The sequence below is a fragment of the Cygnus olor genome, chromosome 1 (genome assembly GCF_009769625.2).
Source record: "Cygnus olor isolate bCygOlo1 chromosome 1, bCygOlo1.pri.v2, whole genome shotgun sequence".
NCBI classification, from domain to species: domain Eukaryota; kingdom Metazoa; phylum Chordata; class Aves; order Anseriformes; family Anatidae; genus Cygnus; species Cygnus olor.
The window spans coordinates 64809692-64828539 of record NC_049169.1 but is presented as its reverse complement, the minus strand read 5'-3'; the positions used below and the strand labels follow the sequence as shown (position 1 = coordinate 64828539).

The 18848-nt window shown below is 48.9% G+C and overlaps 1 protein-coding gene across 1 annotated transcript in view; it reads right to left on the bottom strand.

The window, feature by feature from the left end:
- The window catches only part of B4GALNT3 (beta-1,4-N-acetyl-galactosaminyltransferase 3), a 60391-nt gene that overhangs the window by 18115 nt on the left and 23428 nt on the right, over nt 1-18848 (bottom strand). The window contains exons 2-4 of the mRNA XM_040562176.1: nt 7175-7278; nt 6428-6505; nt 345-440 (exon numbers count right to left, since the gene is read on the bottom strand). Of these exons, the coding sequence (XP_040418110.1) occupies nt 345-440; nt 6428-6505; nt 7175-7278 (278 nt within the window). The remainder of the gene's footprint in view (nt 1-344; nt 441-6427; nt 6506-7174; nt 7279-18848) is intronic.

The window sequence follows — 18848 nt, the reverse complement described above, 5'->3', positions numbered from 1 at the left end:
GAGATGAGAGTGGAACTGGTGCTGCTCAGGAGAGGGAAGAGCTGCATGGGGGATGCCAGAGAGATGCTGGCAATGGGACCTGGCATTCATCAGCCACTTGGAGGGAGAGCACCGAATGCAGGGCTCTTCCATGCTGTGTCCAAGGTCTGGCAGGCCAGTAGGGGCAAAACGAGCCTCCTTCCCAAGGGTCGCTGAACCCCTGTGAAAGCTTCTTGCTTCCCCAGGAGTGGTAAGAAAGAAGGTGATGGAGAGGGACTGGGACAAGACGCAAAGGGAGCGATGGTGATCGAGATAGGAAGCAGAGCTGGGAACCGTTGGACAGAGGCTGCTGGGGTCTTACTCACGTGGGGGTAGAGGGGGAAGTGGAGGTTCTTCCTGAGCTGCTCGGTGGAACTGCCGCACCAGTCCTCGAACACGTGCAGATTGGCCTGGCCCTGGAACTGGGGGGCAGAAGCAGGGCACCACGAATTGCTGTGTCCCCATCCCCCTGCATCCCCCCCACCTCCCTCCCCTGCCCTGCCGACCTCAGCCCCTGCCCCAGCACTGGAGAGCTTGTGAGAGAGAAGAAAGATGCTGCTGCTGCTGCTGTGTCTAAGCAGCTGCGGGTTTGGGGCCAGGCCAGGTGACAGTCTGAACAGCTCCAGGGAGCTGCGACGACGCTAGGGAGAGCTCAGTTAAATGGCTGGGGCTCACTTCATTTGGAGCCATCACAGAGGTGTTAAAGCAGAGACCAGTGCTATGAGGTCTGGGATATGTTGTGGCATGGCAGCAGCCATAATGATCCAAGCAGGGAGACTCTAGGGTCTTACGTCCTCCACGAAGGTATTCTGGGCTCCCCCACCATTTCAGGGCTGTTTTCCTGACCCATGGAAGAACGGACACCCTCAGGAGGGGAGATGGCAGATCTCCTCGAAGTCTGTCTGTGAGGTGAAGCTCAGGGAGGACAGTGGGGAAAAGCAACTGCTCTGGCAGACGGAGGTATTAGCAGGGTAAGGAGCAAGAGCACATGGACAGCGTGGCCTCTGCGTGCCCACAGAGACACAGAAATGCTGAGGAGAGCAGGGGTTCAGACAGCAGAGGAGGGTGTGCAGGGGTGGCTGTCCCCGCTACCCCACCAGCCCCATGGGGAGAGGCTTTCTGTGCCTGACAGAGACCTGCAGTACAGCTCTGCTGGGAAAAGCCTGGTGGCTGCTGTGGGATTGCAGATGCGTGCTCCTCGAGGAATAGGCTTTATTTTGTCACAGCCATCCATAAAGGAAGGGCTGGCTGCCTCCCAGGACAGCCCAGGCTCTCTGTGTGCAACCAGTGGAGCGGGATGCTGAAACCTTCCTTGCAGAGTTGGCATCTGAAAGCGGAGAATAAATAAGCTGGAAACTGTACAGGCAACCTTAGATGGGGAAATGCTGAAGAAAGGAATAGGTTGCCTTGGGACTGGGGAGGTTTTGCACAGCTGTCTTGCCTATATAAGGAGCTACAGAGCCCAGCCAAGGCTCTGCGAGCAGGGCTTGGAAACATCTGAATAGCACCCAAATGTCTACAGATGGCAGCAAATTTCTAGTTTTGGTCAGGGAAGTCTCTCGAGCAGGGCTGCAACAGTGTGGTGGAGGAGGATCTAGCCCCTCTGTGCACTTCTGGCAGAGAAGCCATTTCACGGAGTTATTTTTCCCAGGATAGCAGGTTGGGGTTTCGTTTTGTAATAAACTGGGGCTTGAAGGAAGGACGTGGAGCAGACTTGGCCCGGCCCCAGCTTATGCAGTAATGCTCTTTGCGAGCTGTGGGCTTTAGTCATGCACGTGAAAATCATCTCTGCGTGCCAGGCAAAACACATTCATAACCACTGCTGCTCTCGAGTGGTCTCTTGTCAGCCTGCTCTCGCTGGTGTCTGCACTGCCGGGGCTTGGCTGATGTCTGGATGTCCCTTTTGTTCCCCACTGCCCTCTGCTTTCCTCCTCTGCTGACATCCCTCAGCCCACACTCTGCCTGTCGGGCAAGAGAAAAAGCAGAGAGACAAAGCAGATGTAATTTCCCCAAGTGATGCTGCACAGAATGAGAGAGGAACTGCACAGAAGGCTCGGGGCAATGGCTGTAGCCAAGAGAAACTTGGGGCTCTGCAGGGAGCTGCGATACAAATCAATCACTGCAGGCGTGACACCAAGTTGGAACCTAATTGCTGGTCACTCCCATGCACCTTGGCGACATCCAGGTTCATACCCAAGGGTCTTACACTGTTTTCTCCCCCAAATCAAATAAAAATTGCTATTTCTTGTGGAACATACACTGAGGTGAACAAACTGGGCTCCCACCGCTAGTCACTGCCAGTAATCGAGTCCTGCAGCAGTCGCTCTGTTGCTATCCACAAGAGATGCTGTTTTTTCTTCTGAGAGAACTGTTTGCACACTGCAGATAGCAGCCTCAGATCTCTATCAAATGCAGCACAACACTCCCACACCGTGGACAGGCTGGTGCTGCACTGCCTTCCTGGCAAAGACACCCGGGAGATGCTCCCGAGACTCAGGGCTGTAAGGGAGCTAAGCTAGCTTTGGAAAGGGGTTGTTCAAACACCAAAGCAGATCTGTACGAGGGAATTCCCAAAAGAGTGCCCAGACCTGCTCCTTCACAGGGGAAGATTGGACCAGTCCCATCCTAATGCAATACTTTACTGTAGAGTTTTGGCAGTGGGCAGCCTAGTAAAAGGTAAGGCAGACACCCCTGTGCTAAGCGCTCTGTCAGTGCTGTAACAGATTTCTAGCCTGACATCCCCACCTCCAATGTCTTTACAAGACACCTACAAGGACTTTCTAGCAGGAACTAATGTGATTGCTTTGCTTTCCTGTACTCGCAACAATTAGAAATAATTAACCGGTAAATAATAAGCATTTCTTGCATGTATATAATCATAGAATGTTTCGGGTTGGAAGGGACCTTAAAGATCACTTAGTTCCAACCCCTGCCAGGGGCAGGGATGTAGTTTCAGTCTTTTCTAAATCATTTTTTTTCTCCTGCGCTGCAGCAGCCTACTTTCCTCTGCTTCCTCTGAAGGGGAAAAGAAGAATGTTATTGACAGATATGTGCTGGCTGCCCCAAACGCTGCTCTGGAAGTGAAAACTGAGCTACGCTTTAATTTTAGGCCCCCAAGAGTCATGAGTGCAGCAGCTGTTTTGAAACTCTATCACCTCTGTCCCTCCAGCTCGCCTCATGGCTGCCCAGTGCAGGCAGCTGAGAAATTCCTCTGTTTGCTATTTGGGTCCCCTCTGGAACACGCAGAAAATAATCTGCTTGGGGTGTTTGTTGCAGATTGCAGCAATAAATGACACCGTCATTCACAATCCATGCACAGAGCTCCTGAGAAACGTTGATGGACTTTTTCTGAGTTTGATTTCCCAGCTTGCATCTAATTTTCAAAGGGTTTGAAAGTTACGACCTGGTAAATAACAAGTTAAGTTGTCCTTCTCCCCTCAAAAGCATCTGCTTTGGAAATTTTGGGTAGACTTGCTTGGCCAGCACCAAGAATAGAAGCCCAGGGGCTGGGCCATAAACGGGAGCTGGCATTACGCGGTCTGTGCTTTCCCATCCAGAGGCTCCTCCTGCCACTCGGGTTCCTCCCTTCCAACCCCACCTCCTGGTCGCTTATCTCCACCCTGTTAACACAGCAGTGTTGCAAGAACCCAGCTGGGATCCAAAACGGCCATGGGTCATGCACCAAGGGCACTGTTGGCACAGCGCACGTGCACCACGAGCACGCCCCCGGGAGCTGTTCTTCCCCAAGAGGTCTGGACAGGGCAATGCCCTCCTGAGCACAGTGTCATGGGCACGGAGCAAGTAGCGCCAGGAGCCCCAGGGAAGGAGCAGAGGCTGGTGCCGTGGCAGGCAGCAAAGCTGGGAGGGTTGCAGCAGCAATGACATGCTGGGACAGGATGGAGAAGAGAGGTCTTTCCTAATTTAATCCTGGCCAGCCTTGGCATCTCAGAGGCAAATCAGCCGCGTGCAACCCCAGGAGTGCGCAGCGCCGGGGATGATAAATGCGGCACGGAGAGGGCCCAAGCCAGGGAAGAAAGGCGACGTTGTGCTGCGAACCCAAATTCCCAAAGCTGAGTTCATAAGCCTCTTCTGTCTGTGCAGGGCAGCCGCTGTCCCTCCTCCTGCCCAGGCCAGCTCCCCCAGCTGGGGGACGTTCAGCAGCGAGCAGCTGGACTCTGCTGCAAGCTCTGCAGCCACTTGTGGGAATCCGTCAAGATAAGGCAGCAACAGAGACCCCCTGTCCCTCCCAGCCCTGACACCTGATGGTTGTGAGCAGCCGAGGGAGGGACGTGGGCAGCGACAGCTTTGTCTTTCAGTCCTGTAAGGAAAGGATGCTGCCCCTTAGGAAAGGTGTTGGGGGAGGAGGATGCCCTGGGACAATGCTTTGGCTTCGTTAAGCACTGGTGCTATTGAGGCTAACTGGGAGCATTTCTGAAAATTTCCCTATCCCTACAGTGGTACAAAAAAATGGTGACATCCGTGGTCCCACGGTGCAGGTTTGCCCTGGTGATGGCTGCGGGGATAGGTATCATGCACTGGCACCTCGAGGAGCCCGGGAGCAAGACTGAACCCTGCTTTCCCCCACATGAGCATATAACATTTTTAGGCGTTTCCTACATGTACATGTCCCCACCACATTATCCAAATCTGAAGATTCAAAGCACCCATTTCATCTCCTGACACCAAAAGAGGAAAACTGAAACCTGTCCTTCTTTGGTCATGCTGGCTGTCAGCGCTCTCTGCAACCCTGTTAATTATTCATGTTTGTCAAGAACATACCTCTGTTCAAACGAAGCCCAGCTCCATGACCTGTGGGAGGCAAACCGCCTGCCCTCACCCCAGGAACCAGGATGCAATTAAGTGCTTAGAGATGCTGCTGGGAGGGCACAATGGGATCATAGACCCCAGGTAATTAATTTGGGCAGAGTTACAGGAAAACTTAATCCCCGGATCAGAAGAAATTTCATCTGGCGGTTAGGCAGACAGCTCCACACAGAGCCATGTCTGTGGATCCCTCTCCACCTCATGCAGCTGGCACCAGTAAATTCCTGGCCTCTATGTGCAGGCAGGGAGGGAGTGGAGCAAGGCCAACCAAACCCACTCCCCAGCCTGGTGCCTGTACGCCCTGGGACTCAAAAGTCTTCTTGCAGCGTCCCTGCTGCACACCACCTGACACAGGGCACAGCTGGGGACGCAGGCACCCACAAATCCCCAAATCAGTCATGTGTGCTTTGCTTCCCAGCCTGAAGCAACAGCCCTCTACCTGGCAGGGCTCTCCTCCCCAACAGGGAGCAGTGTGGGACCAGGCAGGAGGCACCTTCGCAGGCACATCCCACCCCAAGTCCTGCCCCTTCCCCTGGGGCAGAGCACCAAGCTGGCACCCAGGCCTGCTGCCTGGTGCTAAGCAGGGAGCAAAGCACACTGCTGTGCACAGCACCCACCTTCTCCCAAGCCATGCTGCTCACCCCACTGGCTGCATTTCTAACCCAGTAATGGCTCATTGCACACCACAGCTGGCAGATTTCAAGGCTAACAGGCTTTTGAGAAATCACCAGGAGGTGGAAATCAGAGCCAACAGGCAAAGCCTGTGAGAAGCTATGGGGATGCCAAGCTGAGCCTGTAGCACCCGGTGCTGTGGGATGAGGGAGCAGTAAATGCACCGTGTCAGCCCTGTGTGCTGCAGCAGCCTTGGCCCCGAGTGAGCTCTCCGTGGGCCACTTGTCCGGGAGGCAGCACCTTCTAATTGGTGCCGGTCTCTAATCACCTCGAGGAATTTAGGGAGCTGACTCCATTAGCCAAATGCCCCCTGGCTGGTGTCCCTCTCATTATCGTCAGGCTGCATTGCTCCCTTATCTGAAGAGGAATGGCAAGATAAGGGGACAGCAGAGGAAAGAATAAATGAGGCGTGAAAGAAACAAAGGGAACATTTGCCCCAGTCTTCAAGGGTCACCAGAGAAGGTCTCCGTTCATCAGAAGTGTCAGTGAAGTGGAGAGACCTCTGTGTACAGTGAGCAGGGGTTGGGTAACAAGCAAATGCCAGAATATGAGCGTAGCATAGCCTCTGCGTGCCACAGTCATGTGTTTGCTTATTGAATACTTGGTCCTGTGCACTCCCAGATCTGAATAAACCTCACCTTTTGGGGACAGCAGACTGCCTGCTCTCATGGAATTATGGGCAGGTGCTTGATGCCTTGATGGCTGGGAAAGACACCTAATTATCAGGAATCTGGACACTCCTGTCTTTCCAGATGATTACTTGGGTCTGTAAGTGTCATTAAGCCAGGAGGGAGCGAAAGGGAATGGACTGTTAGCGAAGCAAATGCATTTCCAGGCAGAGGTCCCTCCCTTCCCATCCCACAGGTCTCTAACTACAGCTCCCTTGTGCAAAAGGCTGGAGAAAAGCACAAACCTCTGGCATCCATGGGACAGGGTTGTCCACAGCTGCATAATTCGACTTATTCCTCCCACCTCTTTGATGCTCCTGGTTCTGAAATACAAGTAGAGGAAAATCAAAGTAACCTGACAAGTGACCAGGTATTGACACCTACACAAGAGGGCCTGAGTCTGTTTGCAAGAACATGTGAGAAAAGAAGCAAGTTCCCATAATTGTTCCAAAGAAGAGGCTGGCTATTGGAGACACAGAGGAGTGGAAATGCTCCTTGGCTTTCTTGACACCAACTTTCCAGAGTGAGCCGTTGAAGGGAAGGAATATCAGCACTTCATAATGGCTGCTAGCACAGAGCTAAAACTTAGGTCGTTATCACTTTTTTTTTGTTTTGTTTTGTTTTGTTTTTGCCCAACCTCATTTCAAAGGGTCCAAGCAATAGTTCTTCCAACACTTCCTTCAGACAACAGCAACAAGATGTACTTCGCTGGAGTACTACAACCTCTCTCCTGACCTTTCATTTCTGCTTCCATCTCTTCCTGTGCCACATACCCAGCCAGCTTCACATCACCACTGCAGCTGAGTATGTCTAAAATAACTCAATTGACTACAGTGGAGTCTTTGTACACCCGCACTGCTGTGAGTCAGCTCAGATTTTGCTCTCTGGCATGCTCTCTTTTCTTCATGTAGAGAGAGCTGTCTCGTGGGGCCAACATGAGAAAGGAAGGCTTTTCCTCCCAAATGTTCAGAAGACATCCCGAGTCTCCTCACCTGGTGTCCCATCTTCTGACGATAGTAAAATGGGAGGCTTGGGTCCCCACCCGGTACGTTTGTGCCTGCCAGAGCCTTAGCCAGTTCCCTCCAGTTTTCATATCCTGCACAGAGGAAACAAAGAGATGTCAGAGTACAGGCTAAGAAAAGAAGCTGCAGCAGTAACCAGAATAAAGTGGTTGGTCTCTCTTGGGAATGAGAGACCTCCAACACTCTTGAATCACCCAGAAGAGACCAGAAGTTCATGTGACAATGAGTTGGCAGACCGACACAGAGAGAAAAAGAAATCACCTTTGTCTTCCTCAAAAGCTTTTCCCTTGTTCTTATTAATTTGTTGTATTAAAGATTTGTCATAGTTCTAAAACGTATTTCAGAGATTTTATTAATCATCACAGGACTGGGAACCTCTTTGTAGATCCTTCAGATAATCCCACTGGTCAAACTAAAGATGGCCAATTGTTTAAACTAAGAATCCCGAAGAAAAATAAGACAATAACCAGATTCCTAATTAGTTCAACCATCAAAAGAATATTATTCTGATTATGCAGCTTTTTGAACAATAAAATTTATCAATCTTCTTTTCTTGAAGGAAATACTGAATGACCACAAAGACCAAACCTGATAGGACATTCACCTGTAACACCTAAAGTACTAGCACTGATGCATCACTATTTAAGTGAAGTCAGCTTTATTACCCTCCCAGTCTACTTGAGACAGGATCTGGTTTTTGGATCCTTCTGCAACTCTTGGCCTCCTTGCTCTCCCGAGGGACAAAGATGAACAGATGCAGTATGTATAACCTTGCAGCTCTCCATAATCACCATCCATACCACTAACAGATGGTGCTGGTGAGCACAGCTCGTGCCTCCCAGCAGTGTTACGGTGGCTCACGCCGTGTGGTTTTTGGAGCTACTAAACATTTTGGCATCGAGTCAGCAACTGACCAACCTGCCAGCAGTTCAGCGCTGTGCCCACACCACATGATAGCTTAACTGTGAAGAGCACAAGTGCCCAAACCTCCACCAGCACTTGCTTCTCCCAGGCTGGTAGCAGAGCAGCTCAAAATCCACATACCGTAGAGCAGAGCAGGGTGCATTTATAAGTGACATGATTTAGATCAGCTCAGTTGAGACCAAGGAAAACCCAAAACAACCCCAGGAACTAGAGGTCACGAATAACCCCTTGACAGCTTCCCCGCCCCAGCTGTGTTAAGCAATTGGCCTATTATTGCACCTACAAACAGAGTTGCAAAACACTGGTAGCTTGTTCCTGAAGCTGGGTGCTGCAGTGTCTGACAGAGGTGAGTAGAAAGCAAAGATGTTGATCCTGCCCCCTATGTTGTGTGGAAAAAAATGCGACAGTTAATGAAAAGAAAGTGCAAGAATTGTGGAAAATGTGAAAGTAAGTAGTCAGAGATGCCACTGAAGAGACAAGGCTCAGAGGCAACTCAAGCGCCCTGCTCTTCTGGCACGAGCGTTGGCTTAGATGTGTGGTTTTCGTTCAGGCCCTGTTAGATGCTGTTTAGCCACAAATTTCTGATCTAGGTCTTCCCGCCAGCAGATTCTGAACTTACAGGGTTAGTCAAAGACGAAACATACGAATATCAATTTTGATCTTCCGCATAAGGATTTTCAGTCAAACAGTCTGGGAGTCTGGGTGAGTAATCTACTGATTAATGCAGCTAAGCATATCTCATGCTTCAGAGATTGCCTGTCATGGGAAAGGAGGAGATTTCTATGTCTCCACATAAAATAGTACGTGAGAGCTTCCACCTCGTTCAGAGTAACGAGGCAGAAACCACTGTTTCCAAATGTCCTGCAGTTGGACGTACAGTCCCACTTGCAATGGGGCTGGAACAGTCTTTAGAGCTGACATAAACTTCAGTGCTCACTGCTTCAAAGGCTCATTTTACTCTTGGGAGACAGGGGCACACGTTCTTCAGAGGAGAGAGCCAGAAGAGTGGGCTTGGCTAGATCAGACAGGAAATAAATAAAACTGGAAAAAAAAAAAAACAACATGAATAAAACAGTGAGTTCACTGTTGGAGACTCATTGAGGGAAAAAGACACCTAGAGAAGCAGTTCTTTCTTTTTTGCAGAGGGGAGAGATTATTTAATTTTGTTTTTAAATGCAGAACTTCGCTGATCTGTGGAATAAGCTCAACGTGAAATGCCAGGAATCGGCCTCAGCTGGAAACAGGATGCTGGCCACCACAGCCTGCCTTTTGGGCTGGTCCTCCACAGTGAGTCCTGGGCTTGTCTGCGCTCGAGCTCCTACGCACGACTGGCAAGGAGCCCACCTCGGAGCAAACACAGAAACTTGGTTGGATACGAGTGCCAACAGCTGACATTTCTCTGGCCCTTGGAAAAGAGAAGGAAGGGGGGCAATTCTCTGTGTTGTACAAATATTTACCTAATGCTTACATCAGCCAAACGCAGAAGAGACAAAACAGCTAGAAATTAATCTGGAGGTAGCGTTTTCCTTGCTGGGTAATTTGTACTTTGGCAGGCTAATGCCCCGACGTGGTAGGAAATGAATTTCAGAAAATAATACGATAAATGCTCCCCTTAGAGAAAGTTCCTGGTGCTACAGCTCTTCACTGAAAGGTTGTCTTTTCCACCTGGGGATTTCCATGGAGTATCCCTGGAGGTGAACCTGGCTTTCCTTGCTAGGAGGAGGGAGGGAATGATAGAAAGTAGGAGACGAGACAAAGGTCCTTCAGCATCCTGCAACCAGAAGACCTGCTGAGGCCAACTGCTGCCTGAGGGAACAGAGATGGTCTTCTCCCCAGCACGGGATTCAAGACATTGCCTGGCAAGTATTCTCCTGAGAGTCAGAGAGCTGAGCCCCATGGCTACATCCACTGCTCTGTCTCAAAAGCACCAGACCAAGGCTGTCTACAACAGGCTCAGCCCAACCTCGAGCTCTCCATGACCACCACACAGCAGCCTGGCTGCTGGCACCCTTTCTTGACGGCTACTTGAAGTCAACAAGAGTATGTCTGGAAAAAAGCAGTAGGCAGGGACTAAAATGCCTCAGCAAACGTTTAGGTATTACTAAGAGGGAATGCCAGGACTATCAGCTTTAATGGTTTTGCTCCAGCCTCTCTGCAAAACTGGTTCTGGTTAGGATAGGAAAAGGCAAAAAAAACATAAAAGCAGGAAAATCAAAGGCTTAGGAGAGCCTGTCCAGTGTCCAGGTGAAGATGTTGGGCCAGACTCTATTGCTGTTAGTCCATCAGACAGATGCACCAGCCAGCCCCTGGCTTTTCTCTGTTCTGGGCATTTAGCTCCCATCACTTCCTGAAGCATGCTGTTGTTTTTCAAAGCTACTTTTTCACACCAAAAGCCTCCCAGGAAAGCAACCCTGTTGCACTGATGCAGGTGCCGCTTGCCAGAAGGGCTGGCCACCCCCCTGCCTCCTCAGCATCAGGGCCAGCCTCCCTGGATTTGTATGATTTCACACCAAGAGGGACCCCAGGAGCAATGAGATGTTCTCAGAGGCACTGTGGAAGGGCAGAAGGGCGGGCATGTTCATGGCAGTGATGGGGGCTTTGTGCAGAGCTCACCCAAGCTGCAGTTTTTATCCTCACTCCATGATCTGGCGTATGGCTGAGGTTACTGAGCCCTCACTGCTAGAGGGAAGCCACTACTGACAGCCCAGTCACCCACCAATCTCTCCCTTTGCCCACAGAAGCTACTGCTCATAACCTAGCTGGTGGCCATCACAACCTTTAAGAGCTCAGCTAAGGAGGAATACAAAGCCAGAGCTATCATTTGCTATAATGCCACTGGAAAATGCCAACTGCCTGCTATCTGGTGAGAAGGTAAGGGGTAGCACAAATACATCAAGAGGAAGTAAGGCAAAGATATTTCTTGCCCTGGGTCGAGGCCCAAGGGCCTGTCTGCCTCTTCTCAGCTATGCCTTTTTCTGCACTTAGGCTAAAAGCCAGCGAAGAGAGCTGCAGGAACAGCAAATGGTGATGGGAGATGTCATCCAACAGCTATGACGGCCAGAACAATGCGCTTGAAGCCTGTCTCAAAAGAAAAATATAATTAAAAATAAATAAATACATAAAAAAGCAGAAACCCTCAGCCAGAGATAAAAGCACCCAGGGAGCTACCAGCCTTGGGGCAGGAGCGTGACCAGGGCTGCTCAGTCTGTTCAGAGATTAGATCCGTCCAGCCGCCAACATGCCTCTGGCCCCAGCCAGCACCTGATGTTTCAATCAGCCCGTGAGGGTACCTGGCTTTGTGAAAGGAGGGGAGGGAACCCCTGACCCTCTCAGGTGATCAGCTTTCCCTCCGAAGGTTGAGATTTGAGTACTCTGCTGTTGCTACTGCTGCTGACATAGCTGCAAATGCTACCAACGCCCAGATGCTCGCCAGCCCTTTTGTAGCCAGGCTGAACGCTTTCGCTCGGCAGCCTCGGGAAGCAGCAGGTCCACAGGGTGGATTGCTTAGGAAGCTTTTTCCTTCTGATCTGACACCATCCTCCTCCTCTGATGCTATAGGTACAGGGCAAGAAGAAATCGGCAGGATCTTGTTCTTCATTACTGCCACTCTCCAGCAACCCCCCAGCATGGCATGACATTTTAACTCTGTCTTTGGTGATCTTATTTCTCCTCTCCCCTTCTGGCTGGATTTTTTCAACTTGCTCTCATCCCAAGGAATGTCATTGTGGTTAGAGGTCTTTCTCAGTGTTATTCCTGGCTGAACAGGCAGGCAGGGGCAGTGCCCAATACCCCCAAATATTACCATTACGTGCCTTGAACACATAGTAGTCCAAAACATATTGGGGAAGTTGTCTGAATGTGACACAGGAGCTCAACTTGGAGCTATTTGCAGTCTCTCACACGCAAATACATCAAGCCTCCTGCCTTGAACACAAACCTCACCTCCACATCCTGCCTCGGTCGCTCTCATTCAGCCTACAGCCCGCTCACAAACGCAGCGCGCTGCGAGTGCTTTCACCCTGCTGCCTGAGGCCAGGTGTCACAGGCCGTGAGGCTGCAGCTTCTGGCCTGGGAGATCCTGGGGACAAGCTGCCACGCCATGCTGTATGTCCCAGGCAGCATGGTCTCACGGCTGCAGCCCGATAGCAGCCAGCTCCTGGTCACCTGGCCGAGGCAGAGCTGCATCACGCTCTAGGGAAGCAATGCCAACCTCCTGGCCTACCGCACACACGTCTGCGGTCCCCAGACACCAAGGGTACAAAGCATGAAGATGAGGTGTAAACTGACCTCTTGAAACAGAAACATGTGGGAAGGATGAAGTGAAAAAACACAGCCGATGGTTTCTGGCCACGGGGTTAAGCGAAGGTTAGGGCAGGTCATGAATCAAGGGCAGGGAGGCAAAGAAACTATTAAAAGAAAAAAAATCATTCAAGCGTACAGCTTGATCAAGAGAGATTCTCTCTGGTTACTTATTTAAGTCAATAAAAGCCATAGGCAGTGAACTCCTTGCCTTCAGATCAAGATCAGAACAGCACTCCTGGAGTTAAAAGAAGTTAGGAAACCAGTTGTCGCAGAGGGAGCCCGTCAAACCTTCCCATTTCTGGTTATCACAGAACTCCACAAAATACAATTGCTGACCTCCTTCAGGCATAAATCACAAGTCGGAGGCAGCTTGTGCAGACAGGAATTACTTCATTCTTCCTCCAGTTAGATCTCTTACTCACTGCTTTGTGAAGGTGCATGGCTTTGCTGCCCATCAGTTTGCAAATTCTGACATCACGCTGCGGAGCATCAGAAGTACATGGGGTATGACTAAGGAAAAGGCAGAGTGCTACACACAAGAAGAGAGAGGAAAAACGAGCAGATGTAACAGCCCAGGGCACTCATGCAGTCTTACCTGCAGACTCACGTGTCAGGTAACACCTGCTGCTGATGCCTTCTAGTTATAGGAGGAGTATTTCATACAGGAAGGAGGGAACTGATAGGCAGTGGCTGGGGCACTAACTTGTTTTGTGGAAGATAAAATTCAAATCTTGCCTCTGCCACTAAAATTTTCCATTGCTCGAGTTAAATCATGGGATATTCCTGTGCCGCAAGATTATCTAGCAAATATTGCTTACCCCCTGTGAGTTCAGCAGAAATACACACATGGAGATGCAATGCTGGATTTGAGTCAGATAGTCTCTGTCGTCACTGCTAGTTGCGCTACCCTTCAAAATTATGGGACCAAGCTCCTAAATTAGCTCCAGAAATGCCCTAGTTGCAACCTAGCGTATGTTAGAATAAACTGACTCCAACCACTGCTTATCTGCATTTGCCATGCTGAAGGCAGGGAGGTTCAGGAGCCAGCTCTGGTGATAAATGGCCCTTTTGTCCCCGGGACGGCTACAACCAGCAAATGGACAAGGTGCCCAGCCATGGGGGCACAGGTTCAGCTGCACAGCAGTAATCCCTGGCCTGGGGTGACAGCCCCAGTAGCCTGAGCAATGTAGAGGAGTCCTCTCCTGCCCATCCTCACCTCTCTGACCATGCAACTTAGTCCCTCCTCACCTTCCTCTCTTCTGTCTCTGCAAAGTCGCACTAAGGAGCCATGAAGGATTAGATCTGGGGAGGGGGAGAGATGGAGGAGGGTATTTTGAATTTCAGGGAAAGAAGGTGAAATGGACCCAACTAAGGCATGAGAAGAAGAGCATCCACTGCCATTTTTAGGAACATATGATGAAGGCTATGATTTTGGCACTGCTAACCTCCACAACAACGGGGCAAGAAATCCTTTCTACTCTGCTTCTCTTTGGCAGTAATCCACGGGTCATCTTAACCACTCAAAACACAGGCAGACACTTTCAGATAATAAAATATTTGTTATCAACATTATACCCATAACAGCCGTGCAATTAAAGTCATAAACTGCTGGCAAGTTCAGAGCACGTGGCAGTTGTCTTGCTGCTACAGCGCGCTTGGCCCCGAGAGGTCATGCTGCACAGGCTGACTCCGTGTATGCCTCCTTGTAAGACCCAGCTGTCAAAAGCAAGCAGTCTCTCACTTTTTACATTGTTTGTGCATCGTGTACTGCAACAGATTTTTCAAAACAGCCACAGTTCATGTCAAAAAGAGCAGCTTCCAGTCACACGGAGATTAAAGGCATTTGAGTAATTCACATTACAGTATTGCAATTACGGAGCCAGGCTTTCGCCAGTCATTGTCTTTAAAACATGGGATTTGCATCAAAAACATCTACTGACAGAGATCAAGATGTTTGGCTTGCTTGAACTACAACACTTGCAGTGCTTGTAAAAACTGGCAGGTTGACAGAAGGGCATAAAATCAGGCGTTTGCATATAAGTCTAAATTTTTATTTTTATCTTAAGATCTTATTATTATGAGATTATTAATTATTATTATAAGATCTTATTATTTTGATCTTAAGATCAAAATCATTTTCTACTTTGTGGACTCCATTTCTTGCCTTTTTTTTTTTTTTAAGGGTAACATCTGACTTTATTTTTGGAACAAAAATACCTTTAATCTTGGAACATCTACATGGGTTTCTACCAATTCACTGCCAGTGACCACATCCTCAGCTGCTGATTCACACTCTGCAGCTCTACATACAGTCTGCCTTCTTTTACAAACAAAAAAAATAAAAATTAAAAAAATCCCTCTCTGGCCCTCGGGGTGACTGGCATGAAAAGCAGATGTTCCACCTGGTTACGATCAGTGCAAATGGTGTTCCTGGCCCTCTCCCCTTCGTCTGCAGGCATCGGTGAGGCCATGCCCTTAGAGACACCAGAGGCAACAAAGGCTCGTTTTGCTGTGGTAACAAGTTAATTAAAGCTAACGTTTGTCTCCATATATCACCAGCTCAGTGGGGCAAATCATAGGCACTTCACCCAGAGACACAACTGGGAGGCTTCCTACCCACTTTTATTCACATGTACAGCATTGTCGTTAGCAGCAGTAAGAACTCCTTGCAAAAAGGAGCACGTTTCTGAATGCTTTCAGCCATCAGCTGATCTGTAGTTTTGATGCTCCTGATACACGAATAAACGCAACGGAAGCAACATATGTATGAGGCTTCTCTCCCCTGAGCACTGGGAGGTACCTGCAAAAATAAATAAAGAAAATGGCAATTCTATACTCAGCAGTCTTTGCCATCTGGTTTTCTTTTTGTAACATAATTGTGCCCAGGAAAGTTCAGCAAGTCATTCACATAGCTTTCAGAAAGCTTTGAGTACATTTTTCTCAACTGATCCAAACACCGCAGCACACTAACACTGCTCAAAGAGCTTTCCAAGGACTTTTTAATATAGGAGCTGTCTAGGATGTGAAGCTGAATGCCAACTGTGCCTTTGAATCAACCTTTCTTATTTCTTCACAGAATATAGCTAACCCATTATTTCTTCTATCTTGGACGAGGATTTTCACAATGACTCAACAGCTTGCCGCCGCTTCCATGTAGATGCAGCATTCCCAAAATATCTGCTTGCAGCTTGATTTTCAGTCAAGGTCTGTGGATCTTTGTGCTGTAGAAAATGTCTTCCACTACTGCCATGAAAAAAATAATATATATATATATATTTCTCTATTGCCATTTATATTTGCCATTTTACTCAAAACCACTGTTGCCATTTTCTTCTCCTGAATTCATCTCGAAGGCAGTAATCCACTCCAGCTCAAATGTATCGCTTCTGTGGTCTCTGTGGCCAATGTTATTGTCCTACGCAGCCTGGTTCAGAGGTGACTGCCTCCAGTCACCTTTGGGACAAGGCACAAGAATAAAGGAAAAGAGGAATACAGACAAAGAACAAGCTGGACAAACATCTACCAGGAACGGTGCAGGTAGGGTTGACCTGACTTTAAGAAAAGGAAGCGAGCTCAAGAGACACTCTTGAAGGCCACTCCAGAAATATGATTTATTTGTGATTATGATTTATGATTTGTTTAAATTATTTGGATTTACCTATGTTATTGAGGGGAACAGAATGACTTGTCTTCCCAGTGCTCTGCATGGGGACACCCTGCCCTGACACCAAACAAAGCTCTGAAGGCAAAGGGACACCTAAATGTGGGACAATACAACATTTACCTGACAGCTACGCTAAGTAGGAAACAAAAGCAGGCATACCGATGAATATCAAATGCAGAGAAATATAACACTATGTCCAAACCAGACACCACTTTGTGTTGGGGAAAGGGAGAGATCTGCACCTCTAGCCCATGAGAGCAGGGCAACCTGTAACAATAAGGGGAACTAGGAACACAGCTGACGTGGAGCACAAAACGCTTCTCCCATGACTCAGAAAAGCCTGCTATGAACATCGCAGCACAGAGACTGGGTCACTGGTGCTCAAGTACGCTCCAGGCTCATTGCAGCCGCTCACAGGAGGAGAGCTCAACTCCCAGTACTGAGCCATCAGCAGGTCAGCAAGCATCCCATCAGACAAAACAGGAACAACTCTACAGAAAAGTTATTAAATGGGAAAAAGCAAGAATAGAGTTAGAAGATCAGGAAACAGTACAAAGTGAGACTTTTTTTTCTGCAGTAAGGACTAGTTTTATCCTCATATTAACAGAAAGCAAGTCATCTAAATAACAAAGAGGATTGATGGCACAGTGGTTGAGATATACTTTGGTACTCATTTCCAGGCACACCAGAACAGAGACTATCTGCAGCTTGAATTTTGAGTCAACTGAAGTCCTTCTTCTAATGTTAATGGGTTTTAAACAAGGCTCTAGGACTACTCCAAAAATTTCAGGAACTTGGATACAATCCCTGTGGGCAAGCTTACTTCCTCGATTCCAGTTCAAACCTCAAAACTACAGCTTCTGTTTTAGCTTTGCACATGGTCAAGTGCCGTTTAAAATGGCAGCAAAAAGCAACCAGAATTTCAGGATAATCTTCAGGAATGTCTGAAATTCCTCATCAGAGGTGGAGAACACCAAATCCAAGCCCAAAGCTTCATTTGGCTTAAACCCTAAACGCCAGCTTTCATCTCTCTTTGTGAAGGATGTGTGTCCATGCCCCTGAACCCACCACCAGCCCTGCTTAGCAAAGGAGCTAAATTTGTAAGACTGTCCTCTCCCCTCTGAGTCATCAAATTCCGACTGCTAGCCAGAGCAGACAAACATGCAAGACGGACTAATGATTTGATGTGTTACGGGAAATCCTAAATATCTATGTGCTATGTCTTAAAAAACCTATTAAGCCTCTGAGTGCTAAGGGGCGTACTCAGGCTCCTCCGGGACACAGGCTCATAAATCCCGTGGACGAAGCAAGCTGCCAGCCCTCCCTCCGGGCAAAGACTCAGCACGAAATGGGAAAGGCCTCAGGGCACAGACACTTACTTCTTCGCCACCTTCATTTACCCAACAGGGGTTGCCAAGGGGAAGAATCACGGTTGCGTACAGTCTCTTTACAGAGCTCCTACCCAGTCATGCAACAAATCCAAACCACCAACTTCTGAAATACCGTTCCTCCTCTTCCTAGGCTAAATCCCACACCGGTGTCAAACCAGCCTGTGCAACAACACGCTTGATGAAAATCATGAGGAAAGCGGGAACCAGGAGGCGTTCAGAGAGATGCTCGGTGCCCCAGCAAGAACAAACCTGGAGCCATCCACAAGCTGGGACATGGCTGAAGCTTTCGGAGTACAGGCTGCAGGGCCCCTGCTCTCCACAACAGGCCCCTGAGGCCATCAGGTGGTCCTGAGGGCTTCCAGGAGGTGATCTTTCTCCCGGAGGGGATGGCTGGGTTAGGCACCTTGGGGCGGGGGCCGCCCGCATTACAGAGCTATCCCGTTTCAGTGGAATGTTTAACCAGGCTACAGCTCTACCAGAGTAATAAAATTGCCCTGCCAGCTGCTTAAGGTGGCTTGCAAGGACCGAGCGCAAAGTCACAGCTTTCTTTCAAAGGGGTTGGAAATTTCCATAGGACAAGGAAGAGGGGTTCCTACTGCCCTGTCCTAGTCCAGCGAGTACCTGATGAACTTAAGGACAACCAAAGCCGTAACGACTATCCAGTCTGCCTCTTGTGCAACGCAGCACAGGAAATTCACACAGTAATTCCTGCGCTAGCTCCAGAATAAATATCCAATGAAAACATGGACTGACGTTGGTTATTTACACACTGACCTGAGATTTCATCCAAACTCTGTTCTCAGTCCCTTCATTAAGTTTTACTGACCTTTTCCACAGGCTCTTGGTACGATTCCTACTGAGCTCCACTGACTCTGGTCAACTCCATTCCAGGATGGTATGAGTGTACCACCTTATACAACTTAACCACATATATGAAAATACCCATTTCTAATGTGTTCTGCCAAGCTGAAGGGGAGTGAAAGCAGCTGGCCTCTTTACTGCATTTAGCGAAAGGACCAGTTGTTAAATCATCCATCCTTTGTGTGCTGCTGACCCTACTAGCTCACAGAGCTCCAGGTTATGCACTGCTGGGACAGCATGGGACCTCAGCTCCAGTGCCCTGAAAAACTGCAATATGGTTTATATGCTATATACTGTTTGATGTGAAAGTTCCTAATGCTGTATCTCCTGGGATGGAGATGAGGACTGTGTGTGCATCTGACTTTTTGGTCTCCACAAAGAGCCCAGGGCAGTCTGTTTTTGATTTGTCTTTACATCCACTTTTTCCACTTGCTAATAGAGAAACACAGAATTGCTGAGGTTGGAAGGCACCTCTGGAAGTCACCTAGACCAAACCCCTGCC